At 33.9% G+C, this 25,298-nt stretch overlaps 3 protein-coding genes across 32 annotated transcripts; 1 reads left to right on the top strand and 2 right to left on the bottom strand.

The window, feature by feature from the left end:
- Positions 1–183: 183 nt before the first annotated feature.
- LOC140872053 (uncharacterized) lies at positions 184–2,607 on the bottom strand. Its single transcript, XM_073274789.1, has 4 exons — positions 2,386–2,607; positions 1,608–2,331; positions 861–1,142; positions 184–305 (listed from the first exon to the last, which is right to left on the bottom strand). The coding sequence occupies exons 1-4, from the start codon at positions 2,605–2,607 to the stop codon at positions 184–186; spliced, it is 1,350 nt and encodes a 449-aa protein (XP_073130890.1).
- A 7,234-nt stretch (positions 2,608–9,841) lies between these two features.
- Positions 9,842–14,430, top strand: LOC140875249 (uncharacterized). Of its 15 annotated transcripts, none has more exons than XM_073278896.1 (6): positions 9,842–9,985; positions 10,065–10,196; positions 10,414–10,493; positions 11,488–11,819; positions 12,102–13,095; positions 13,194–14,430. In XM_073278896.1, exons 4-6 carry the CDS (start codon positions 11,512–11,514, stop codon positions 14,019–14,021), a joined length of 2,130 nt encoding a protein of 709 aa, XP_073134997.1. In that variant the 5' UTR covers positions 9,842–9,985; positions 10,065–10,196; positions 10,414–10,493; positions 11,488–11,511; the 3' UTR covers positions 14,022–14,430. The 15 variants fall into 15 exon arrangements, 14 of the variants coding, with proteins under 14 accessions (XP_073134997.1, XP_073134998.1, XP_073134993.1 ...); XR_012148378.1 differs by having other exon boundaries at positions 9,843–9,985; positions 10,065–10,493; positions 11,461–11,819; positions 13,194–14,071; positions 14,153–14,430; XM_073278900.1 differs by lacking the exon at positions 10,414–10,493 and having other exon boundaries at positions 9,843–9,985; positions 11,461–11,545; positions 11,631–11,819.
- A 4,529-nt stretch (positions 14,431–18,959) lies between these two features.
- On the bottom strand, positions 18,960–24,197 carry LOC140875405 (uncharacterized). 16 transcript variants are annotated; one of them, XM_073279074.1, is made up of 11 exons: positions 23,963–24,195; positions 23,587–23,883; positions 22,595–22,728; positions 21,431–22,137; positions 21,208–21,354; positions 21,077–21,142; positions 20,433–20,996; positions 20,226–20,371; positions 19,991–20,159; positions 19,650–19,829; positions 18,960–19,293 (listed from the first exon to the last, which is right to left on the bottom strand). In XM_073279074.1, exons 3-11 carry the CDS (start codon positions 22,698–22,700, stop codon positions 19,168–19,170), a joined length of 2,211 nt encoding a protein of 736 aa, XP_073135175.1. In that variant the 5' UTR covers positions 22,701–22,728; positions 23,587–23,883; positions 23,963–24,195; the 3' UTR covers positions 18,960–19,167. The 16 variants fall into 16 exon arrangements, 11 of the variants coding, with proteins under 11 accessions (XP_073135175.1, XP_073135177.1, XP_073135176.1 ...); XM_073279076.1 differs by having other exon boundaries at positions 18,960–19,250; XM_073279075.1 differs by having other exon boundaries at positions 18,960–19,234.
- Between the last annotated feature and the right edge of the window lie 1,101 nt (positions 24,198–25,298).

Here is a 25,298-nt window from a genome sequence, read left to right as displayed (position 1 = left end):
AAGCTCCAAATCGTGTACAGGATAGTTCTCCTCATGAACCTTCAATCGCCTAAAGGCATAGGCAATCACATGACCTCTCTGCGATAACACACATCCCAAACCATGGAGTGAAGCATCAGCGTGAACTATAAAACCACCTGATCCAGATGGTAAAGCCAACACAGGAGCGGTAGTCAAACGGCGTCACAACTCGTGAAAACTCTCTTTGCACTCCGAATTCCAAACGAAAGGTACATCCTTTCTCGTTAGCTGGGTCAAAGGCTTAGCAATCTGAGAAAAGTTCTCCACGAATCTCCTGTAGTAACCTGCCATCCAAAGAAAACTACGAATCTCTGAAACTGTCATCGGGCGCGACCAGTTCAAAATGGCTTCCATCTTACTAGGATCAACGGAAACACCGCCTCGTGAAATCACATGACCAAGAAAGACAACTCGATCAATCCAAAATTCACATTTGCTCAACTTAGCATACAACTGCCTCTCTCTCAGTATCTGCAGTACTGTACTGAGATGGAACACGTGCTCTTCAATGCTGCGAGAATACACAAGGATATCATCGATGAACACTACCACGAACTTATCCAGAAAGTCACAAAATACTCTGTTCATCAAATCCATGAAAACTGCTAGAGCATTCGTCAATCCGAATGGCATCACTAAGAACTCATAGTGACCATACCGCGTATGAAATGCTGTCTTAGAGATATCCTCATCTCTAACCCTCAACTGGTGATATCCTGATCGAAGATCAATCTTCAAATAGACAGAAGTACCCTGGAACTGATCGAACAGATCATCTATCCGCGGAAGAGGATACTTATTCTTCACCGTCGCTTGGTTAAGCTGTCGATAGTTTATACAAAGACACATCGACCCATATTTCTTCTTAACAAAAAGGACTGGGGCTCCCCATGGCGAAACACTTGGCCGAATGTAACCCTTATCAAGAAGATCCTGAAGTTGACTCTGCAACTCTCTCATTTCAGAATGTGCTAATCGATATGGAGCTCTGGAAATCGGTGCTGTCCCTGGAACTAACTCAATGCCAAACTCGATCTCCCTTACTGTTGGTAAGCCTGGAATCTCCTCCGGAAACACATCGGGAAAATCACAAACCACTGGTATCTCCTGGATGTCCGGTCCTTCCAAGGATGCGTCAATGGCGTATATAAGGTATCCTTCCCCGCCAGACTCTAAAGCACGCCGGGCTTTCAGAGCAAAAACCACTGGCATCGGGGGTCGAGCTCCCTCACCATAGAAATACCAAGACTCGTCATCCTCAGGACGAAACTGAACAAATCGCTGATATCAATCTACCATCGCTCTGTAGGTAGTCAAGAGATCTATCCCAATGATACAATCAAAATCTTACATAGCTAAAACCATCAGGTTAGCACTAAGCTGATGTCCTTCGAAGTCTAAAACAAAACCCATCACTAGACGCTTGGCTAAAACTTCGCTACCCATAGGAGTAGAGACCACTAGCAACACGTCTAAAGGAATATACGACAATCTATACTTCTTAACAAAACGTGCTGAGATGAATGCGTGTGATGCGCCAGGATCAATCAAAACATATGCAGTAAAACCACATAAACTACAGGTACCTGCAATCATACGATCACTGTTTGCCTCCGTCTGCTCCTGGTTCAGTGCAAAGACTTGCCCCTGAACATGCGGCCGTAAGGAAGAATGACCTCGGGAAGGAGTCTGAGTAGGTTGTCGATGAGACTGTTGTGGCTGCTGGGAATACTGCTGCTGATAAGGTGGCTGCTGAAACTGAGGCGGTTGAACAGATGCCTGAGAACCTCCTAAACCACTAGCTCCCCCAATCAGCATCGGACAATCCCTCTTCATGTGACCCTCCTGTCCACACTGAAAACATGCAGTAGACGATCGACCACACTGCCCTGGAGGATGCCTGCGTCTACACTGACTACATCGGTTCGGTCTCTGACCACCAAAACGATGCACCCCACCAGATCCAGATGATGAAGAAGAAGTGCCTCCCGACTTCTTGAAAGAATGGCCCCTCGGGCCCAAAGGAATAGAACTCGCTGGCCTGGAAGAAGAGAAGAGTACTCTGTTCCTCTGAATACTGTACTCCTCTTGGTGACAACGTTCCACCAAGCCTTCATAGGTTATATCGCTGCCCACCGAAACCATCCGATGAATCTCAGGGTTCAGACCCTGAAGGAAATGATCGTACTTCGCCACAGAGCTCTCAGAAATGTGAGGACAATAAGATAGAAGATCAAAGAACTTCTGCTGGTTTTTTTCCTCAATCAACATCATCCCCTGTCGAAGACTCAGTAACTCATTGGCTTTCGTCTGTCGCAGAGCTGGAGGAAAATACAGTCGCTGAAAAGCAGTACGGAACTCAACCCACGTGGCTGCTCCCCTCGCTGCTATGAATGGTGCGAAAGTAGATCTCCACCACTTCCTCGCTCTCCCCTCAAGAATGAAGGCAAAAATCTCCATTCTATCCTGGTCTGTGCAACGGAACTCCTGAAAACACTGCTCCATCCTCTCGAGCCAATCCTCAGCCTGCTCAGGCGTCTCACCTCCTGCCAAAGGCTTCGGGCTAACCTCCTTGAATCTACGCATGCTCACTTTCTTGTGCTCCTCAGGCTGTCCTCGATGACGTCTACGATCGTTCGGATCACCCTAACGACCACCGCCTCCGCTATCATGGCTCTCATCATAATCTGCCATCTGTTACATAATAACAAATAATAACTTAATCCGCTTTACGTAATTCCCAGTTCAATGTGCTCTGATACCAATAAATGTAGCGACCCTACCCGGATCCACTACCTAATCAGAGTTTAATATAAAGCGCATGCAATAATACTAAAAGCGTAAGGTGCGGATAAATTAAGGTACAACAAATCCAATCGGCAGAATACAACCAATGATAACGAAAGTGCATAAATACTAATAATACAACCAAATCGAAGGTTCAGGGTAAACAAATCCCTACCCTCTACAATCCCTCACCCTCGGATCATTAATCCTGCTGAGAGCCTCCTGGGAGCCTCAAACCTGCCCCGCCACAAGGTACACCACAATACCCAAACACAGGGGGCATGAGCGACAACGCTCAATACGAAAGCAATGATATATGTACAAATATGCGCACACAGATGATTTAAAATCTCAGGTAAAACACTTGCTCAAGGCGCCAGGAATATATAATATTGGCTAGAGAGCGACTCCGCGGGGTACTCATATATTCTATATCAGGACTGATCCAACCCCATCCTGACCCGAATCCAAAACAGGATACAAGTCTCATATGAAAACTGTCGTACCTGACTCGAGTCCAACATGAGATCACTGTTCCCTATGGAGACTGTGAATGACTCGCATCTCTTCGGATGCAGTCACACATAAAATTGTGCATGTGCTAAGGCGGTAAAACATTCTAAAACATGATAAAACATATAGCACATACTCATGCAACATACATGCAAATATATCATGCCGGCTATCTCGGTCAGTACTTACGTACCTCTAACAATTTCTGGTCAAACCTAGCTCCGCTGACCTAGACTCCAAGCCTACTAGTCCAGCTACTGCTACTACAATGCAATTACTCATTCATCAATAATAAAGCTCTAAAAGCGTTAACTAAGCTATTGCATACTCCTAAATATTTTTAGGAAACCAAAGCTATACCTGCGTCCGTCGATAGCCCTTTGCTGTCGATAGCCTCAAAACTAGGCCACAGCTCCGCTACGACGTCTACACCACTGCGTCACTTCCGGAATACCGATAGGACACCTAGATCTCCCTAGATGTGAGTTAGAAGGCTTAGGAATCAGAGAGAAAATAGGGAAGGGTGCACTCCAAATGAACCCTCGGCCTCTATATTTATAAACACGGAACGTTGCTTCCGTTTGGGTTCGTTGCGTTCGTTCTGCCTGATGAACGCTGCTTCCATTTCCGGACGTTTCTTCCGTTCTGCCTGATGTCACATCAAGTGCGTAAGCAGTGACGCATTTCTGATCGCACGAACGTTGCGTCCGTTCTTCGGACGTTGCTTCCGTTCTGTGTCATCCTCCGAACTATTTCCGATCATTCTGAATCCATTTCTGAAGTCCGTTTATTCAACATAAACTTACTTAATCATGTTTTACTTAATCTAAACATGATCCTATGATTAATATACTCATTAATCATCAATTACGGATACGGGTCACTACAATCTATCAGTTCAGGTTCTGGAGTTTGAAGAGATCTTATTACCATAGACGAGTCATCTTCACTGTCATCTTCCAGTTGTATTTCTTGACATAGATCTGCGATTTTATGGACATTAGTTGATGTTTTTATGGACATATATTCATAAAACATGATATGTACATATTCTTCGACATTCAATGTTTTTTTTAAAGACTCTATAAGCTTTACTAACAGAGGAGTATCCAAGAAATATACCATCATCTGATTTTGAAACAAATGCAGTCAGATGATTTTTACCATTGTTGTGAATGTAACATTTACAGCCGAATATTTTGAAGAATGACACATTAGGCTGTTTAACATTCCAGATCTCATATGGTGTTTTCAAAAATTTCTTACATATCAACGATCTGTTCTGAGTATAGCAAGTAGTATTTACAGTTTCTGCCCAAAATCTTTGAGACACCTTAGAATCAACTAACATGGTTCTCACAGCTTCTTTTAGAGTATGATTTCTCCTTTCTGCAACACCATTTTACTGTGGTGTTCTTGCTACTGAAAACTCATGTTTGATTCCATAATTCTCTAAAAATGAAGACAAAGTTTGATTGACAAATTCAGTTTCCCTGTCACTTTTGTTTCTGTCAATCTTATTTGATTTCTCATTAAAAAGTCTTTTGAAAATCTTGATCAGTTGAGGAGCAATTTGGTCTTTAGATTTTAAAAACATGACCCAGATGAATCGAGAGTAGTCATCAATAATGACAAGAGTATATCTCATTTCCCCTAAACTTGTCACTGGTATATGACCAATCAATTCCATATGTAACAATTCCAAGCATCGATTGGACAATTTATAACCCTTGTTTTTAAAAGATTACCTAACTTGCTTTCCAAACTGACAAGATGAACACACTTTTGTCCTTTGAAAATTCAATTTTAGGCAGTCCTGATACTAGCTCAAGTTTACTCAGACTGACAATAGCCTTGAAGTTAAGGTGATTCAATCTCTTGTGCCATATCCAGTTGTGCTTAGAATTTGAAGCTATGAGGCAAACTGGTTTGCTAGACTAATCATTTCAACATACTTTATATGTATTTCCACACCTGTTTCTTGTTAGAATAATATCACCAGAAATATCTTTAACAAGACATGAATGTTTCTGAAATGCAACCATATGCTTATAATCACAAAGTTGACTGATACTTGTCAAATTATATTTTAAGTTCTCAACTAGTAAGACATCCTTGATGATTATGTTACCATGGATAATCTTATCCTTACCCACAGTTCTACCCTGTGAGTTGTCATCAAAGGTGATTGTGGGTCCATTTCTTTTAATGAGTTCAGACAACATTTTAGCATTTCCAGTCATATGTCTTGAGAACCCGCTGTCTAGATACCATGATTCATCCATACTTTCTTCAACACTTGTTACTTGCAGTCACAGAGTTGAATGATTTTGGTACCCATATCTATTTGGGTCCACGAGAGATTAATCCTTTTGGAATCCAAATCTGGATTACTTTGACCAGTTTACCAGTTTCAATGTTCCTATATGTGTGTGCTGAATTTTGTGCCGTAGGATGTGAACAATTATGTGCTTGTGATACAAAATGTTGTTTTCCCTGTCCCAAATTGTTGAGTTGCCGATATCGCTTCTGAACCGGACGTTGATTGTGATATTGATTCCGTTTTCCTCTCATAGGATTTGGTTGATATGTATTAGTCCCATCAGGACTTTTAACAATTTCAACCTTGATTTCCTCAGGAATGAAACCAATAGAAAATCTATTCATGTTCATTTGCTCAGTTGACTTACAATTGTTCGGGACGGGTTTATCATATATTTCAATATGTTTATTTTTCCCACATGCTTGTACAAAGTGTATATACTTCCCTTACATATTCGGTTTAGGTAAAGTACTAGATTCACCAATGTTTTCAGTTTTACCAAACCCTAGACTACTTTTGTCATTTGTGGGGTTTTGTAAACTTATCATCTCCGTCAGCATGCTTGAGGATATATTCCATGAGCTTACCAAATCATTTAATCTGTGATTTCATGAAATCGATCTTAAGTATCTCATTCTCGGTCTCAAGCTTACCAATCTCTGTTTTAAACTGATTTTCTCAACTGATTGTTCCCAGTTGGGTTCAATTGAGATGTCTTGCAGATCCTTTTTCTTTGCTTTGACTTCATCAAATGTTATGGACAATTTGTGATACTCATTTTTCATTTCATGAAGTGCTGTGATAAGTTCTTCTCTAGTGAATTTTTTAGAGTTGAAGTCGAATACCTGTTCACTTGTAGATGCTTGTTCATGATCATTGGCCATTAGGCACGTTACTTCTTCCCCATCATCATTGGAGCTAGAAGAATAGTCTGATTCATTCAATTCACTGTCAGTTTCTGCCCATTTGGATTTACTCTCCTCTGCAACCAGTGCTTCATGCTTCTTTCTAGATGCGTATTTAGCATCTTTTGAACTCTTCCTTCTTTCAAATTTCTTCTTACCTTTCTCTATTGATCTTTTATCATCTTTCTTTGGTTTGGGACAGTCTTCTATGAAGTGTCCTATTTTGCCACAGTTGAATCAGACTCTAGATTCTTCATTTGCATCTTTCTTTTGAATGCTTATTCTGTAGGATCATTCTTGATTTCTTCTGATGAACTTTCCAAAATTTTTCACAAATAGTGACATAACATCACTACTAAGTTGTTCTTCAGTTCTTTAAGTTTGAGCTGGTGTCTCTATTTTGACTGCTGCTAAAGCTTTGGTCAGTTGAGAGATAGATTGATCCTCTTCTCGAGTCTTTAATTCAAACTCATAAGCTTTTAGATCAGCAAATAGATCATAAAGTTCTAGTTTATTCAGGTCCTTTGATTCCCTCATTGTCATTGTTTTCACATCCCAATCTTTGGGAAGACCTCGAATAACTTTCAGAATAATTTCTCGGTTGGGATATGTCTTTCCCAGATCATTGAGTTCAATTACAATGTTACTGACTCGTCCATCAAACTCTGTCATGGATTCTCTTGGCTTCATTTTTATATTATTAATTTTTTGAGTAGCCACTGATAATTTGTTTTCTTTCGTATGTTCATTTCCTTCACAAAGCTGGATCAGTTTTTCCCAAATTTCTTTCATAGTTTTACACATCTTGATCTTGGTGAATATATTTTTGTCAAGAGTCTTGTACAAAATTTCCTTAGCAACATTATCAAGATTTGCTTCCTTCTTGTCTTCATTAGTCCATTCCATTCTTGGTTTCTCGATATATTGTGGTCTACCACTTGAGATAGATATAGCAGTGTTTACTTTGGTGATGATAATAGGTCCATCAGTGACAACAAACCACATGTCATCATATAGAGCTGATAAGTGTGCTTGCATACAAATCTCCCATCATCAAAGTCCTCTTCGGAAAACATAGGAATTTTGCTGAATGAAGAAATCTTTGAGATAGTGTTCAAAGACAAGATAAAGACCCCGCTCTGATACCACTTGTTAGGATCGATTTAGAGTGTAGAAGGGGGGGAGGGTGAATACACTCTAAAATTTTCTTTCAGGGCTGACTATGAATTCAATCGGTTTAGTGATTGAATTCTCAGTTTTATCTTGATGTCTAATGTAATTTTACAAACAGTGAGTATGCAGAAATATGTCAAATTACAGATTCTGAACACTAGTAAAAATATGTGTATGAAAGGTTGGTTTAAGTAAGTAAACTGATGAAAAACACAATGAGATGTTTATTGATGTTCGGAGATTTCAATTACTCCTACGTCACCCCTTCTTTTTTCTCGGAAGAATATCACTAGAAGACTTTGAATTTTACAAGTAGTTTGTAAAACCCCGATCCAGTTTTAGGACTTATCCACTGCCTAAACAAGAACTCCTAGTTAACAACTTCAGTTTCAGTCCTAGACTGATGAAAAACACTTGTTACAACTCGTTTACAACTTTGCACAAAATTGATCTTAAAATAATCAGAATAATCATCTAAGTGTTGTGCTTCGAGTCCGTTTTGCAAGTTTTTAAGCTTCGGAAGCTCATATAATATCACAGCAAGAGTTATTGGCAAAATTTATTGCTTGATAGATTGAGTTTCTTATTTATAGTCTTCGGATGTTAACGGTCATAATTTCAAATCGGATCTCTTGAAGTAGATTTGAAATATACCCGTTGCATTTGTCACTATATCACTTGACAATTTCTGGAGCCGACATTCTCTCGGATCGTGACACTACCTTCTGCAGAATGTGTCAGAGTACGGAAAACTTTATCCGTTTAATTCATACTGGTAGACTTTTTGAAGGTAAACTGATGCTTTCATTGTGAGGGTCGACTGATGCTTTTCATCGCGGGTCAACTGATGCTTTCATCGAGGGTCAACTGATTTTATCATTGTATCAATTTACTAACTCAGTTTAGCATCTTCGGAGATATATCAGTTGATGCTTTTATCGAATTAGTTTCTTCAAATCTTTAGCGTCTGAATCTTTTCAGTTTAGCGCTCGAATCTTTTCAGTTTAGCATCTGGATCTTTTCTGTTTATCTCGTCAGTTTTGTCTCATCAATTTAGTATTTAATATATAAACTCCAAAACTTAATTTGAATCGATTTTCCAATAATCGCTTTCCCAACAAGATGAACTATATTTTTTCAGTTTTTGTTTTATTTTTTATTGATAATACTATTTAAAGTGATTTGTTTTAAGCGGAAAAATATTACTTGTTTTTAGTATATTTTTCTGTTTATAATATATATATATATATATATATATATATATATATATATATTTGTTTGTGGATGACAATAAAATTAAATAGTTGTAATGATGATCTTTGACTCATCTATTTTTTGAAATATTTAAATTATATTTTAGTTTTATTTTTTTATTTACATAGATGCATAACCTATTTGAAGTAAGTATTTTGAGCAAGAAAATTTGAAGTTTATTTTTTTAAAGACTTGCTTGGTTTTTATAGATATCGAAGAGTTGTGTAATTACATAGATACCTATTATATTTAGACACCGTTTGGTTTGGGACATGATATAAATAATATATAGATAAGTAATATCATGTAATAAAAAATAAATAAATAAATATAGTTAAAATAATATTGTATTTGATTGATAGATTATACTCCCTCCGTCCCAATTATAATGTCCACGTTTCTTTTTTTGTTTGTCCCAAATATATAGTCATATACCACATTTAGTAATATTTTTTTACACTTCTTTATTAATATACCCCTATTAACTACACCTTGAAATTGTGCAATCATTTTTTAATACATTAAATAGGGATAAAATAGAAAGTTTATATACAACTTGCTTTTCCAATACATTTTTCTTAATATGTGTGAAAATCCAAAGAGGAAAACATATATGGGACGAAGGGAGTAGTTTATTTGATTTGATTGATTAAATTTTATATAAAAATGTTAAATGACTATTTTGTCCTTTTAACAATAAATAAAATAAAAATTATATTATTTATAGGGAGATTTGGTGATAAATCCCTGTTTACAAATAGGGCTTTACAATCAGTCCCCATCCCCTAGAATTTAATTCTGCGCTCCCTGAATCTACTACATGAATAGTTTTAGGTTCCTAGTCAACAAATAATTTTATTTTATTTTTCTCTCTCTTCCTTTATTGTTTTTTTTCATCTTCTATTATTCTCATATCAAATCCCTAACCTTCTCGACATTGAAGGAGATTGAGAGCAAATAAAAAAAAATGAGATTGAGAAAAAGCTAAATATGGGGTAAAAATTATATGGTAAATCATCTTCCCCTCCTTCTCATTCTTCTCTTCCCTTCACGATTTTCTCCTATCTTCTATTTCGTGATTTTTACAGTAACTCACTAGGCTCCAAGGATGAAGGCGACTGGAAGCTTGGATCCACTGCCACGATAAATCATTTCTTCCCTCCATCTCGTTTTCTTCCTCTGAGTGCGAAGGCGGCTGGAAGCTTGGAGCCACTTCCACGGTATGTCATTTATTTCCCTAATTCATCTCGTTTTTTTGCTTCTCGTAGTACAATCTTCCCTTCACGCTTCTCCAGTAAATCCCTAGGCCATCAGACGAAAAAGGAAATTGGAAGAGCATTAAGGCAGTCGAACTCGCACACGACTTGTGAACGTAGAGGATCAGAAATCCTTGAATTAATATTTGTATTGACATTGAGTATGCCACGGTTTATGTAGTTCTCGTAGATTTGATTTTTCAAGTTTATGCCTCGTGATCGCGTATTGTGAAAGAAGAGAATCGGAAATCTGTATTTCCAGTAAGTATGCCATGTTTCTCTAGTTCTCCTGGATTTGATTTTTTTACATTTAAGCCTCGTGATTTTGATTCAAATTCTTGACGTGCGTTTATAGATAGATTGATGTAATTGATTTTGTTGTTTTGAATTATTTTGATTGCCCGAATCAAAGCAGCAGGAACATCAAAAGTACTAGAAATTCTTTTTGGTTGTATTTTTTTGAATTGAATTAGAGATTACGTTCTTAATATAATCTAAGTTTGTGGTTATATTTTTTTGGATTGGAAATTAATGAAGCTAATCGATGCTTTATAAAAATAAAAAAAGAGAAAAAGAGAAAGAAAAAAATTGAAATGTCATTGATTCAATTGTTTCAAGTTTCAAGATTATATATTATTGAATTTCTCAAGTTCAACTTGATTTTTAATGTCGGTTTCCTGGTATGTGAACTTATTGTTTATAATTGGATGATAACTAATATTTGTTATTATATTATGAACTGATTCCTAAATATTTATTTTGAACAAGTGCTTATTTTAACTTATCAAGACTTTATTCTATTGAAAAAATTTGAAAATAAAAAAAAATCTCTAACCCTAGAACATATCTGGATTCTATTTAGTTTGTGTTGGTTTAAGGATAAAACTCATTATGTTTGATTGATTCATGCATGTTATTTGTTGGCTTGTAATTGTACTTCGAATTCTTTATTTTTTTCAAATTTTTGTTGGTTGTTTTGTATTTTGCTTAAATTTATGTGTGATTTTTTTTTGTTGGTTATTATTATAATAGATAGTTAATCTGAAACTTTTTTTTAGTTGTATATATTATATTTTTTGTTGTAATAGTATTCTTGTAGTTTATAAAAACTTTTATTAGATTTGGTCAATATTTAATGAAATTTTCCAATTTGTGAATGAAGAATTTTTTTTAATTCTAGTTTCTTCGTGAATAATTTTTTAAAATTATTTATTTTTTATTTCCACAGAAAATTTAAACAACTCAGTTGGCGCAGGTATTCGCTTGATTTATTGACACAATGGAATCTGGATCATCAAATTTTTCATTCATAGGTAGCTGCGAGTATAAAAATGATCTCTATATGATTTCCGTTTTCAGTGGATTTAGTTTAATGGAGTTGTTTTTTAATCTTGAGAGAAAATGTGAGGATATTTCTCAACAAACCGTGAATCTGCAATATTTAGCGCCTCATCAGAAGAAGTATGTGACATTGAGTGAAGATGACGATGTCAATATCATGACTCATCTTCACACATCCATGAGATTGACAATAATTAATATAAGGGCAGTGAGAAAAGACGAAATGGTATGCCGCAACCCAGAGAGGTAAAAACTTATTTATTAATATATATTTTTCACATGGATTGGGTATTTGATGATTTTTTTTAGCTTGGTAAGTCATATACATAGTACAACTTCTTATGATATATTTTTAACTTCTTGTTTTATATCTCATGTTTTATGGAGAAATATGTTTTGAGTCTGCTTGTTATGAATCTTGATGATATATAAGGTATAGTTTGTTATCTCGAGCTCCAGTATTATTTCATGTTTCTTATATTTAAAAATTTGTAGAAGCCTAACAAAAATTTTCATTACTTAAAATAGGGTTGAATGTGTAGATGAGTTGGTGAGTAGTAATGATGATCATCTTGAAGTTGGTTTTTTAAGAAACTCCATTGACGTTTGGAGTTGCTGCATCCGTGGAGAGGGTCAGATATTTAGAGATGCAGCTGAATTCAGAGTTTATGCTAAAAATTATGCAGTTAGTACGAGACGTTCTTTTTTGTACAGAAAGAATGATAACGAGAAGATTATTCTTGTTTGTGCTTCTGACAATTGTTCTTGGAGAATTTATGCCTCGCGACACAAATCTGACAATCTGTTTGGCATTAGAAAATGTAATTTGATACATTCTTGTGGAGATGATAATCTTCGTACTAGAGGACATCCCAAAACTGATTTTGCTTGGGTTGCCAATGTTGTGATGGAAAGGCTGAGGGAAGAGCCCTCATATCGACCATGTATGATGTTGAAAGATATACAAAGAGATTTTGGGGTCGAGCTCAGTTACCACAAGGTTTGGAAAGGGAAAGAATTGGCTATGCATGACATTCACGGTGCAGATGATGAGTCTTATGATAAATTGAGATGGTATTGTAGTGCGATCAAAGAAACTAATCCTGGAAGTATTGTTGAATGTGAAATTGATCAGTGCAGTAATAAATTTAAACGGCTTTTCATATGTTTCAATGCATGTGCAACTGGTTTTGTCCGTGGATGTAGGCCATTGGTTTTCTTGGATGGCACACACATAAAAAATAAATACAAGGGAAATATTTTGGTTGATGTTGTGAAAGATGCTAATGATGATCTTTTTACATTAGCATACGTAGTCGTGGATGCTGAAAATGATGATAATTGGAGATGGTTTTGGTTCCATCTTAGAGGCGCTCTTTGTTCACATAATTGTATGGGGTTCGATGAATTTACTTTCTTCTCTGATAGACATCCCGGAATAATCAATGGAGTTGAGTTAATATTCCCAAGCAGTCATCATGCGTACTGTCTACGCCATTTGGTAGATAATTTCGTGAAACAGGTTCGTAAAAAATTGTATGTTTGTGTCAGAAACATTTTTTAAAAACATAATATTATTATTTTTTGTTTATAATCTTTTATACATATTTGTTTAAATAGGTGATGCGAAGATACCCGCTTCACAACAAGAAACATTGGTCGTCTGTCTTCAAGAAAGCTGCATATGCTCCATCAAGGTCGGAGTTTGAACATCATATTAACAATATTATAACGTCAATGCCACTTGCCAAAGACTTCATTGTAAATTCATGTCCAGAAAGATGGGCAAATGCATTGTTTCATGAAAATCGATGGGGTGTAATAAACAATAATATGGCCGAGTGTTGGAATAGTTGGGTTAAATTGGCACGATTTCTCCTTATTGTGCGCATGGTGGAACACATACGCATTCAAATCATGGACATGATGCACAGAAGACGTGAAACAACAATGAAGATGAAAAAAAGGTTGAGTCCATCAAAAGAGAATATTCTTGCAAGAACATATGCTGAATCTCGCAACTTGCAAGTACGCAAGGCAAGTGGTTGGAGTTTTGAGGTTGTGGACGGGGATAAATCGTTTGCCGTTGATTTGGCTTCTACAAGTTGTTCATGTAAATACTGGCAGCTTACAAGACTTCCATGCAAGCATGCATGTGCCGCGATAGAGTCGAAGTCATTGTCTATATATGACTTTTGTGACAAATACTTTACGATTGATTTATATCGTGAAAGTTATGCAGGAATCCTAAATCCAATTCCTACATTTGAGATGCATGAATCCAGTGTCAATTGCACATTTGTAATCAATCCTCCCAATGTTCGAAGCCAACCTGGTCGAAGAAGAACTAAAAGGATACCATCGCAAGTAGAACTCCGGGTGACGAAGTGTGGTCGTTGTCGTAAACAAGGCCACAACCGACGAATTTGCAAAGAACCCATTACCTAGCCTTTGGATTATGTTTTGTTAACATAGTTTTTAGTATTTTTGGCATACAAGTAATATTATGATCCTATACTTTAGTCTTGAAATATTATGATTATTTGAAAAACAAACTAATGTGTTTTCTAATGTCATAGGAAAAGGAGGATGGTAGATCAAAGACTTTGCAAAACCACGTCTACAAGAAGGTTTACTCGATCCGGCAAAAGCATTAGTGATGCATCATTCCCTTGTTCCTTTTGCGAGACTCGCTTTTTGATTTTGTTGTATTTTGTTGAGTCGTAAGCCATGTACTTGTGTGGTGGTAATTCATGATCTCACTTTTATATTATTGTATTTTGTTGAGGTTGGTTCCTGACTTGCCAGCTAAACGATTTATTATTAGATGTTACATTTAGTTTCCATGTTTGGCCGACACATGTTGGTGTAGTGTTTTAAATTTTTGAGAATGTAGTTTGAAATAATCAAATATAAGTTTGTCTGAGTTTTCGGGATGTTCTATTTATGGGGAGGTCATGTCGAAATTTTGTAGACCCAAAATCTTCCTTTTAAAATCAATCATTGTTAGTCTATTTTATATCGAATATTATAGTAAAATAAATTTATTCACATTAGATGCAAATAACAACAATGTTATTATTTTTACCACTAAACTACTTCTAGGAGACTAGATAATTTGAACATGGAGCACATTTTTCTTCAAAATATATATGCTTGAATACCCGTGTTAAATAGGTCCGGATTATGCCAAAATTTACCTAATATATGCTAACATTTAGGATTTCTATACCAAAAAATATGTTACAATAAATTTATTCACATTAGATGTAAATAACAACAATGTTATTATTTTCACCACTACATTACTTCTAGGAGACTAGATAATTTGAACATGGAGCACATTTTTCTTCAAAATATATGTGCTTGAATACCCTTGTTATATGCTGAAATAGGTCCGGATTATGCCAAAATTTACCTAATATATGCTAAATTTTAGGAATTTCTATACCAAAAAATATGTTAAAATAAATTTATTCACATTAGATGCAAATAACAACAATGTTATTATTTTCACCACTAAACTACTTGTAGGAGACTAGATACTTTGAACATGGAGCACATTTTTCTTCAAAATATTTGTGCTTGAATACCCTTGTTATATGCTGAAATAGGTCCGGATTATGCCAAAATTTACTTAATATATGCTAACTTTTAGGATTTTCTATACCAAATAATTTGTGAAAATAAATTAATTCACATTAGATGCAAATAACAATTTTCACCACTAAACTACTTCTAGGAGACTAGATACTTTGAACATGGAGCACATTTTTCTTCAAAATATATGTGCTTGAATACCCATGTTATATGCTGAAATAGGTCCGGATTATGCCAAAATTTACCTAATATATGCTAACTTTTAGGAATTTCTATACCAAAAAATATGTGAAAATAAATTTATTCACATTAGATGCAAATAACAACAATGTTAGTATTTTCACCACTAAACTACTTGTAGGAGACTAGATAATTTGAACATGGAACACATTTTTCTTCAAAATATTTGTACTTGAATACCCTTGTTATATGCTGAAATAGGTCCGGATTATGCCAAAATTTACCTAATATATGCTAACTTTTAGGATTTTCTATACCAAAAAATATGTGAAAATAAATTTATTCACATTAGATGCAAATAACAACAATGTTATTATTTTCACCACTAAACTACTTCTAAGAGACTAGATACTTTGAACATGGAGCATATTTTTCTTCAAAATATATGTGCTTGAATACCCTTGTTATATGTTGAAATAGGTCCGGATTATGCCAAAATTTACCTAATATATACTAACTTTTAGGAATTTCTATACCAAAAAATATGTTAAAATAAATTTATTCACATTAGATGCAAATAACAACAATGTTATTATTTTCACCACTAAACTACTTGTAGGAGACTAGATACTTTGAACATGGAGCACATTTTTCTTCAAAATATTTGTGCTTGAATACTCTTGTTATATGCTGAAATAGGTCCGGATTATGCCAAAATTTACTTAATATATGCTAACTTTTAGGATTTTCTATACCAAAAAATTTGTGAAAATAAATTTATTCACATTAGATGCAAATAACAACAATGTTATTATTTTCACCACTAAACTACTTCTAGGAGACTAGATACTTTGAACATGGAGCACATTTTTCTTCAAAATATATGTGCTTGAATACCCTTGTTATATGCTGAAATAGGTCCGGATTATGCCAAAATTTACCTAATATATGCTAACTTTTAGGATTTTCTATACCAAAAAATATGTGAAAATAAATTTATTCACATTAGATGCAAATAACAACAATGTTATTATTTTCACCAATAAACTACTTCTAGGAGACTAGATACTTTGAACATGGAGCACATTTTTTTTCAAAATATATGTGCTTGAATACCCTTGTTATATGCTGAAATAGGTTCGGATTATGCCAAAATTTACCTAATATATGCTAACTTTTAGGAATTTCTATACCAAAAAATATGTGAAAATAAATTTATTCACATTAGATGCAAATAACAACAATGTTATTATTTTCACCACTAAACTACTTGTAGGAGACTAGATAATTTGAACATGGAACACATTTTTCTTCAAAATATTTGTGCTTGAATACCCTTGTTATATGCTGAAATAGGTCCGGATTATGCCAAAATTTACCTAATATATGCTAACTTTTAGGATTTTCTATACCAAAAAATATGTGAAAATAAATTTATTCACATTAGATGCAAATAACAACAATGTTATTATTTTCACCACTAAACTACTTGTAGGAGACTAGATACTTTGAACATGGAGCACATTTTTCTTCAAAATATTTGTGCTTGAATACCCTTGTTATATGCTGAAATAGGTCCGGATTATGCCAAAATTTACCTAATATATGCTAACTTTTAGGATTTTCTATACCAAAAAATATGTGAAAATAAATTTATTCACATTAGATGCAAATAACAACAATGTTATTATTTTCACCACTAAACTACTTGTAGGAGACTAGATACTTTGAACATGGAGCACATTTTTCTTCAAAATATTTGTGCTTGAATACCCTTGTTATATGATGAAATAGGTCCGGATTATGCCAAAATTTACTTAATATATGCTAACTTTTAGGATTTTCTATACCAAAAAATTTGTGAAAATAAATTTATTCACATTAGATGCAAATAACAACAATGTTATTATTTTCACCACTAAACTACTTCTAGGAGACTAGATACTTTGAACATGGAGCACATTTTTCTTCAAAATATATGTGCTTCAATACCCTTGTTATATGCTGAAATAGGTCCGGATTATGCCAAAATTTACCTAATATATGCTAACTTTTAGGATTTTCTATACCAAAAAATATGTGAAAATAAATTTATTCACATTAGATGCAAATAACAACAATGTTATTATTTTTACCACTAAACTACTTGTAGGAGACTAGATACTTTGAACATGGAGCACATTTTTCTTCAAAATATTTGTGCTTGAATACCCTTGTTATATGCTGAAATAGGTCCGGATTATGCCAAAATTTACCTAATATATGCTAACTTTTAGGATTTTCTATACCAAAAAATATGTGAAAATAAATTTATTCACATTAGATGCAAATAACAACAATGTTATTATTTTCACCACTAAACTACTTCTAGGAGACTAGATACTTTGAACATGGAGCACATTTTTCTTCAAAATATATGTGCTTGAATACCCTTGTTATATGCTGAAATAGGTCCGGATTATGCCAAAATTTACCTAATATATGCTAACTTTTAGGAATTTCTATACCAAAAAATATGTAAAAATAAATTTATTCACATTAGATGCAAATAACAACAATGTTATTATTTTCAACACTAAACTACTTGTAGGAGACTAGATAATTTGAACATGGAACACATTTTTCATCAAAATATATGTGCTTGAATACCCTTGTTATATGCTGAAATAGGTCCGGATTATGCCAAAATTTACCTAATATATGCTAACTTTTAGGATTTTCTATACCAAAAAATATGTGAAAATAAATTTATTCACATTAGATGCAAATAACAACAATGTTATTATTTTCACCACTAAACTACTTCTAGGAGACTAGATACTTTGAACATGGAGCACATTTTTCTTCAAAATATATGTGCTTGAATACCCTTGTTATATGCTGAAATAGGTCCGGATTATGCCAAAATTTACCTAATATATGCTAACTTTTAGGATTTCTATACCAAAAAATATGTGAAAATAAATTTATTCACATTAGATGCAAATAACAACAATGTTATTATTTTCAACACTAAACTACTTGTAGGAGACTAGATAATTTGAACATGGAGCACATTTTTCTTCAAAATATATATGCTTGAATACCCTTGTTATATGCTGAAATAGGTCCGGATTATGCCAAAATTTACCTAATATATGCTAACTTTTAGGATTTTCTATACCAAAAAATATGTGAAAATAAATTTATTCACATTAGATGCAAATAACAACAATGTTATTATTTTCACCACTAAACTACTTCTAGGAGACTAGATACTTTGAACATGGAGCACATTTTTTTCAAAATATATGTGCTTGAATACCCTTGTTATATGCTGAAATAGGTCCGGATTATGCCAAAATTTACCTAATATATGCTAACTTTTAGGATTTCTATACCAAAAAATATTTTAAAACAATTTATTCACATTAGATGCAAATAACAACAATGTTATTATTTTCACCACTAAACTACTTCTAGGAGACTAGACAATGTTATTAAAAAGAAGTATTTTGGCCTTAAAATTTTTTTGGCATGACATCTCTATAAATAGGACATCCCGAAATCTCAGACAACAATTTATATTAAATTAATTCAAAGTATGACTTCAAAAATCTAAAATACTACACCAACAAGTGCCGTTTGGGCATGAAAACTAAATAAAATTAAAGTGAGTACATGGGTTAGCTTCACACAAGTAACATAGCTTACGACTCAACAAAATACAATAAATTCAAAAAGTGAGTCTCGCAAAAAGATCAATGAAATGATGCATCTACTAAGTTAACATATGTCCCTTTGCAAACATATCTAATATAATAAATTATATATTTCATGAAACTTTTCCGAACAACCCATTTTTGTCAGACAATATGGTTGCGGCAATCCGTGCTCTGACACTATTCATTGTGCAATCTTTTTCGTATATCCATTTTTCATCATCGTCTCGAGCGTAGCACTCCAACCACAAACATGTGTAAATTTCTTAATGGGTTATACGAGAGTTATGTTCGGTTACGACATGGATAAACATATTAAGCGAGTTGATTGTCGACAACAAGGTGCAGATTTGGATTCCACAATCCAAATCTGGAATCCAAATCTGCACTCCAACCACAAACATGTGTAAATTCCATAATCCAAATCTGCACCTTGTTGTCGACAATCAACTCGCTTAATATGTTTATCCATGTCGTAACCGAACATAACTCTCGTATAACCCATTAAGAAATTTACCTGGGGAAATGTATTGACCATTAAATAACAAAAACAACATTTGAAAGTGGTAGAAATGTAGTTAAATATAAAACTTACATAAGATCTTGCAGTTCCAAGTGCTTGAGGAGTGTGTATTGAGTTCCTTAATTCAAACTCCCTTGTCTCTGTTTTGTATATCAACAAAAACCAATGGTCATTTCTATTCATTGGGAACAATAAAAATCTGCAACGATCCATTGAGTTTTTATTTACTTCCTCCAGTTGTTTCCTCGAATCCTTTGTCCGTTGTGACAAAAAATGAAGATAATCATTATCTTTCAACATTCGCTTTTTGTTTGACCTTTCTAACGCACTCAACACCTCATCTTGAATATCATAAGTTACTAATTATTAACCATATATGAAAAATATCATTCAAAGTCTACAAAAATGTATACCTGTAATGTTGTATCCATGCAGAGTATGTCAAAACCATTTTTCCGACTATATCCACTTACAATTTGCATATAACAATTGATGATATCACCTCTGACTTTTTTCCCAAATAACAAATGACACAATTGATCTCCAAAAATTGGAAATCTTTCTCCTTCCCACACTGTCCCACTAGATAAACAAGAACATGATTATAAAAAAAATTTAAATCAATTAAAGATATCATACGAGTCATACCATATTTTTTCGTGTGTTAGATAATCCATAATAATTTTGCGATCATCACTCGAGACTTCTATGCTACCACAGAAATCTTCTCGGCCTTTGTATATATCAAGGGCCGACTCATCTTCATAACCAGATTCATTTGTGCCTTTGCTTTCCTTCGAGAAAAAAAAATCAAAAAATAAAATACTAGAATATTTTTAAAAAACATTATGATACCTCGTCACTGATTATGGTAAAGTCTTTGTCTCTCATTATAGACTTTGTTTTATGTCTTGGAGTAGAACTCGGAGGAGTCACAAACATATCTGGTTTTCTCTTTTTCACACGATCAGTTCTTGTCATTACATTCTTGACAATCGAAGATATAAGATTACTGACGTTTTCTTCTACGGAGCCCGCGATATCACTTTCACTGTTGCGCTCATCCACAACCTCTCTCAAATGAACATCCTCAATAATCTTATTTTCAACATTCAACTCAGAGAAAGAAGCACCATCGCCTTTGAAATCAGCAACAACATTAATATTCCAGCTTTCATCATATCCACCTTCGTATTTGTCAAAATCTTTCAATTCATCTACAATAGGAACATTCTTGTCATCATTTTTCTTCTCAACAGCCTCACCATCATCCAAACTAGCCCCAATTTCTTTGCTAATGATTCTACTTGTTTGGCATAATTCTTTAAGCCTTTGAATCTCACGGAGTTGATCCTCCAAAGTTTTCTCCAACCTCTGTATTCTCCACGCCGTTTCTTCCTCTTTCATTTTAGATGAAACCTAAAAAATTAACACATTTAAATCAATATAAATTCTTAATTGCAATCATATAATATATTTTCTGACATTAAATAATTTACCCGTTCATTTCTATGCCCCTCACCAAAAATCTCTAATTCCTCACCAAATGGAGTTATGTTCAACACCTATTCACAAATAAAAATGAAATGTCGCATCTGAAAAACTACAAATTAAGATTAAAACAAAATACCTTAGTACGCGTAATCTTTTTTAGTAGAGCATCTGCAGCTTCAGCATTCAATGGTATCTTGCTCTCACTCCACTTAAACAATCGGGGAAATGTACGTAAAGAACCAGATAACACTCCTAAGGAAGGAACTTTTTCATAAAACCAAGCCTAGATGAAAAAGAATATAAATCATATGATACAAAAAAATATAAAATCTTATTTAGAACACATAATACAAACTGACCATCATTCCAACAACGCAACCATCCAAATATGTTGTTCCTGCAACCGTTCCATCAGGCTCAACAATATGTGCTGCTATTTTATCACACAAAAATCTATATGCAGCGTCTCCCCATGAGTACTCGAAAAAGTTCGAGAGATCATCAATATAACAGAACACGAACCGAGGTGTCATATATGTACTCAATGGAAATACTATGCAATTGAATGAAAACAAGATAAACATTCTGATAAAATCATCCAGCTGCAAGTCATCATTTAATTCAGCTAATAACAAGAGATTCTCAGAAATTTTCTTCCTCGTGGCATTGCAAAGTTTCCCTGAAAAATATCGTGATAAAAATTTTGATTGTGTTCTGAGATCTAGGTCAACCTGTGGGCCTGCATATGGCAGACCAAGGACGAGGGAGAACTCAAATGATGTGAAAGGGACAATAATATCCTTCCCAAAAATGAAAGATGAGGAGTAACTGTCAAATCTCTTCAATACAACGTCTACTCTATTGCGATATATTGAGAGTTTGGGCATCTTCAACCATTTGCAAAAAGGCGTACTTTTGATCCTGTCCAATTGCTTCTCACTAAGTTTCAGTTCTAGCTTTTTCATCACTTTTCTAAAATAGGTTGAAGAACAACGTGACATTACATCCTTTCCAATCGACCCATTTCGCTCGTTTTCTTCAATACAATTTTCATCTTCAACCATCTCTGTAAAAAAAAATAAAACAATATCACTAAAAAAAACTAATTCCAGTAGAAATCATAAACTTCTTAACTTCGCCCAAACAACACATAATATCGAACGCAATGTTTGAAACCACAACCTAATTGAAGACAAAAACTAACACAAACTTCAAACTACAGTGAAGTTGAATCCTTTCCAAAAAACTATTTCATATTACCAAATGTATTGCTATCCAACCAGTTCAAATACTCTATTTCATTCATTTTATCAAAATATAATGCTTCAAAACCAGCATAATTTGAACCAAAATCAGTTGGTCACAGCAAAATCAGAAACAACAAAATTTCAAGAAAACCAACACGATTAAAAAAGGATGACAACGAAAAAAATAGCGTTAAACAAATTAAAGCGACACAAAAAAAAAATATCATCATAAAATTTGCACAAAAATATGCCGAAAATAACACAATAAGTACAAACCAGCTTTTTCCTTGGTCGGAGGCATTTGTAGGTTGGGGGTCTTCCTCGGTCGGTCAGCTTCAAGGGACAGTAGGTTTCGAGATTGTTTTCTTCCCCGTGGAGCCATTATCGTAGTTCTCGTGTTATACGAAAATCTTGATAATAACATGAATGTAGAGTACAAGATGAGTAAATCTTCTAGTTGCTAACATTTTATCGGAAATTGTAGAAAAAATACTTGCAATTTTTACTAGCTAAAATAGGTAATTATCCAAGGAATTAAGTATTAACTGTCTTTACCTACTAGGAACTTCTAGTCTTCTTGGAAGTGTACATCATACCATAAATTAAATTGATAACCAACAAAAAAAACCGCATAAACTTAGTCTTGATAAGTAAGAAATAAGTACTTGTTCAAAATAAATATTTAGGAATCAATTCATAAATATAATAATACATATTAGTTATCATCCAATCATAAACAATAAGTTCACATACCAGAAAACCGACATTAAAAATCAAGTTGAACTTGAGAAATTCAACAATATATAATCTTGAAACTTGAAACAATTGAATCAATGACATTTCAATTTTTTATTTTTCTTCTTTTTCTATTTTTTTATTTTTATAAAGCATCGATTAGCTTACATTAATTTCTAATCCAAAAAAATATAACCACAAACTTAGATTATATTAACGTAATCTCTAATTCAATTCAAAAAAATACAACCAAGAATTTCTAATAGTTTCGATGCTACTGCTTCTTTGATTATGACAATCAAAATCATTCATCAATCTATCTATACGCACGTCAAGAAAATTGAATCAAAATCACGAGGCTTAAATGTAAAAAATCAAATCCAGGAGAACTAGAGAAACATCGGCATACTTAGTGGGCATACATATATTAATTCAAGGATTTTTGATTCTCTTCTTTCACAATTAGAAGATCATCAGGCATAAACTTGAAAAAATTAAATCTTGGAGAACTACAGAAACTGCGGCATACTTACGAAATAGATGAGATGAGAAAATCGTGAAGGGAAGACCGCAAGAAAATTGATGAATGAGGGGAAGAGATGATAAACCGTGGCAGTGGCTCTAACCTTCCAGTCGCCTTCGCCCTCGGTGGAAGAAAACGAGATGGATGGGAAGAAATAATTTTCCGTGATAGTAGCTCCAAGCGCTTCCGGTCGCCTTCCTTGGCCTTCGCCCTCGGTGGAAGAAAATGAGATGGAGGGGAAGAACCGATTTTCCGTGATAGTGGCTCCAAGCGCTTCCAGCCGCCTTCGTTGGAGTCTAGTGATTTACTGTAAAAAGCATGAAATAGAAGATAAGAGAAAATCGTGAAGGGAAAATAAGAATCAGAAGGAGGGGAAGATGATTTACCATATAATTTTTACCCCATATTTAGCTTTCTCTCAATCTCCTTCAATGTCGATGAGGTTAGGGATTTCCATTTGCAAAAGAGGGGATGAGAACAGAGAAAGATAAAAAAAAAAAACGTTCAAGAAAGAGAGAGAAAAATAAATAAAATTATTTGTTGACCAGGGACCTAAATTTATTCATATAAGAGGATCAGGGAGTGCAGAATTAAATTTTAAGGGGTGGGTACTGATTGTGAAGCCCTGTTTGTGAAGAGGGATTTATGACCAAATTTCCGTTATTTATAAGAGATAATATAGTAATTTAAAATTCAATGATTTGATTGATGTAAAATAAATAGTTAATATATGGATAAATAATATAATGAGAAGAACGTGTGATGAGATGTGATGAGTTATACATATATTAGTAATATGGTAAACAAAACGGTGCTTTATAATATTGATTTTGGGAGGGAAAACATGAACTTTCTTTTTTGGTATAATTGCTTGATACTATATATATATTTTAAATTTAGGTAAAATAACCTTAAATGGGCACTTTGGAAATTATACAAGTAAAAACATTTATAGGTATATTATATGTTGCCTTGGGCATGCATGTAGTCACTTTTTTGTTATCATAAATTTCACTCAAAATTTAAAATCTTTGGAAAAAACTATGCTTAACCTTGGAATGAAATTTGATAACAGTGGCCTGGACTCCTGGTTGCATTTCATGAAATTAACCTTAAAATATCATCTATTTTTTCGATATAAATCATCCTCTTGATTTTTTAGTTTATTATTGTTATTTTATTGAAGGTGATGTGTTTTTCCTTTTTTTCATGTATAATTTATTTTAATACAAACTCAAAATTAGGAATTTATATAATATTTGTTTGTTTGTTTGTTTTAAATGAAAAATAAACAAAGCTTGGCCAAAAAAATAAAAACCGAAAATCATTGTGAAAACTGGAATTAAAGACCAGAACAACCCATGACAATTATACTACGTAAGATGTTTTGAACACATAAAATTTGTTTATACGGAATTTCAAATTTTGCTAGACACTCTTAAAAAAATGAACTATTTTGAAGACGACAGTTCTTGTACTATTTGCAAAAAAAAAACTCGTAACTTTTATAATAATCACAACATTTAAAAGAAAACATTATAAATTATAAAATGAATCAGATAATTAAAATTTGGATTGTATTCTCATAATTTTCCAATATCTAAGTAAGTGTTAAAAATTTTCATACTAGCATATTATAATAATACATTATAAAATATTAACCATAATTAATTTATGGATTGTATCCTAATAATATGCCTACATTATTAAACCAACTAAATT

Source organism: Henckelia pumila, chromosome 1, assembly GCF_033568475.1.
Source record: "Henckelia pumila isolate YLH828 chromosome 1, ASM3356847v2, whole genome shotgun sequence".
Classification (NCBI taxonomy): domain Eukaryota; kingdom Viridiplantae; phylum Streptophyta; class Magnoliopsida; order Lamiales; family Gesneriaceae; genus Henckelia; species Henckelia pumila.
This window is presented reverse-complemented; position numbering and strand designations above follow the sequence as displayed.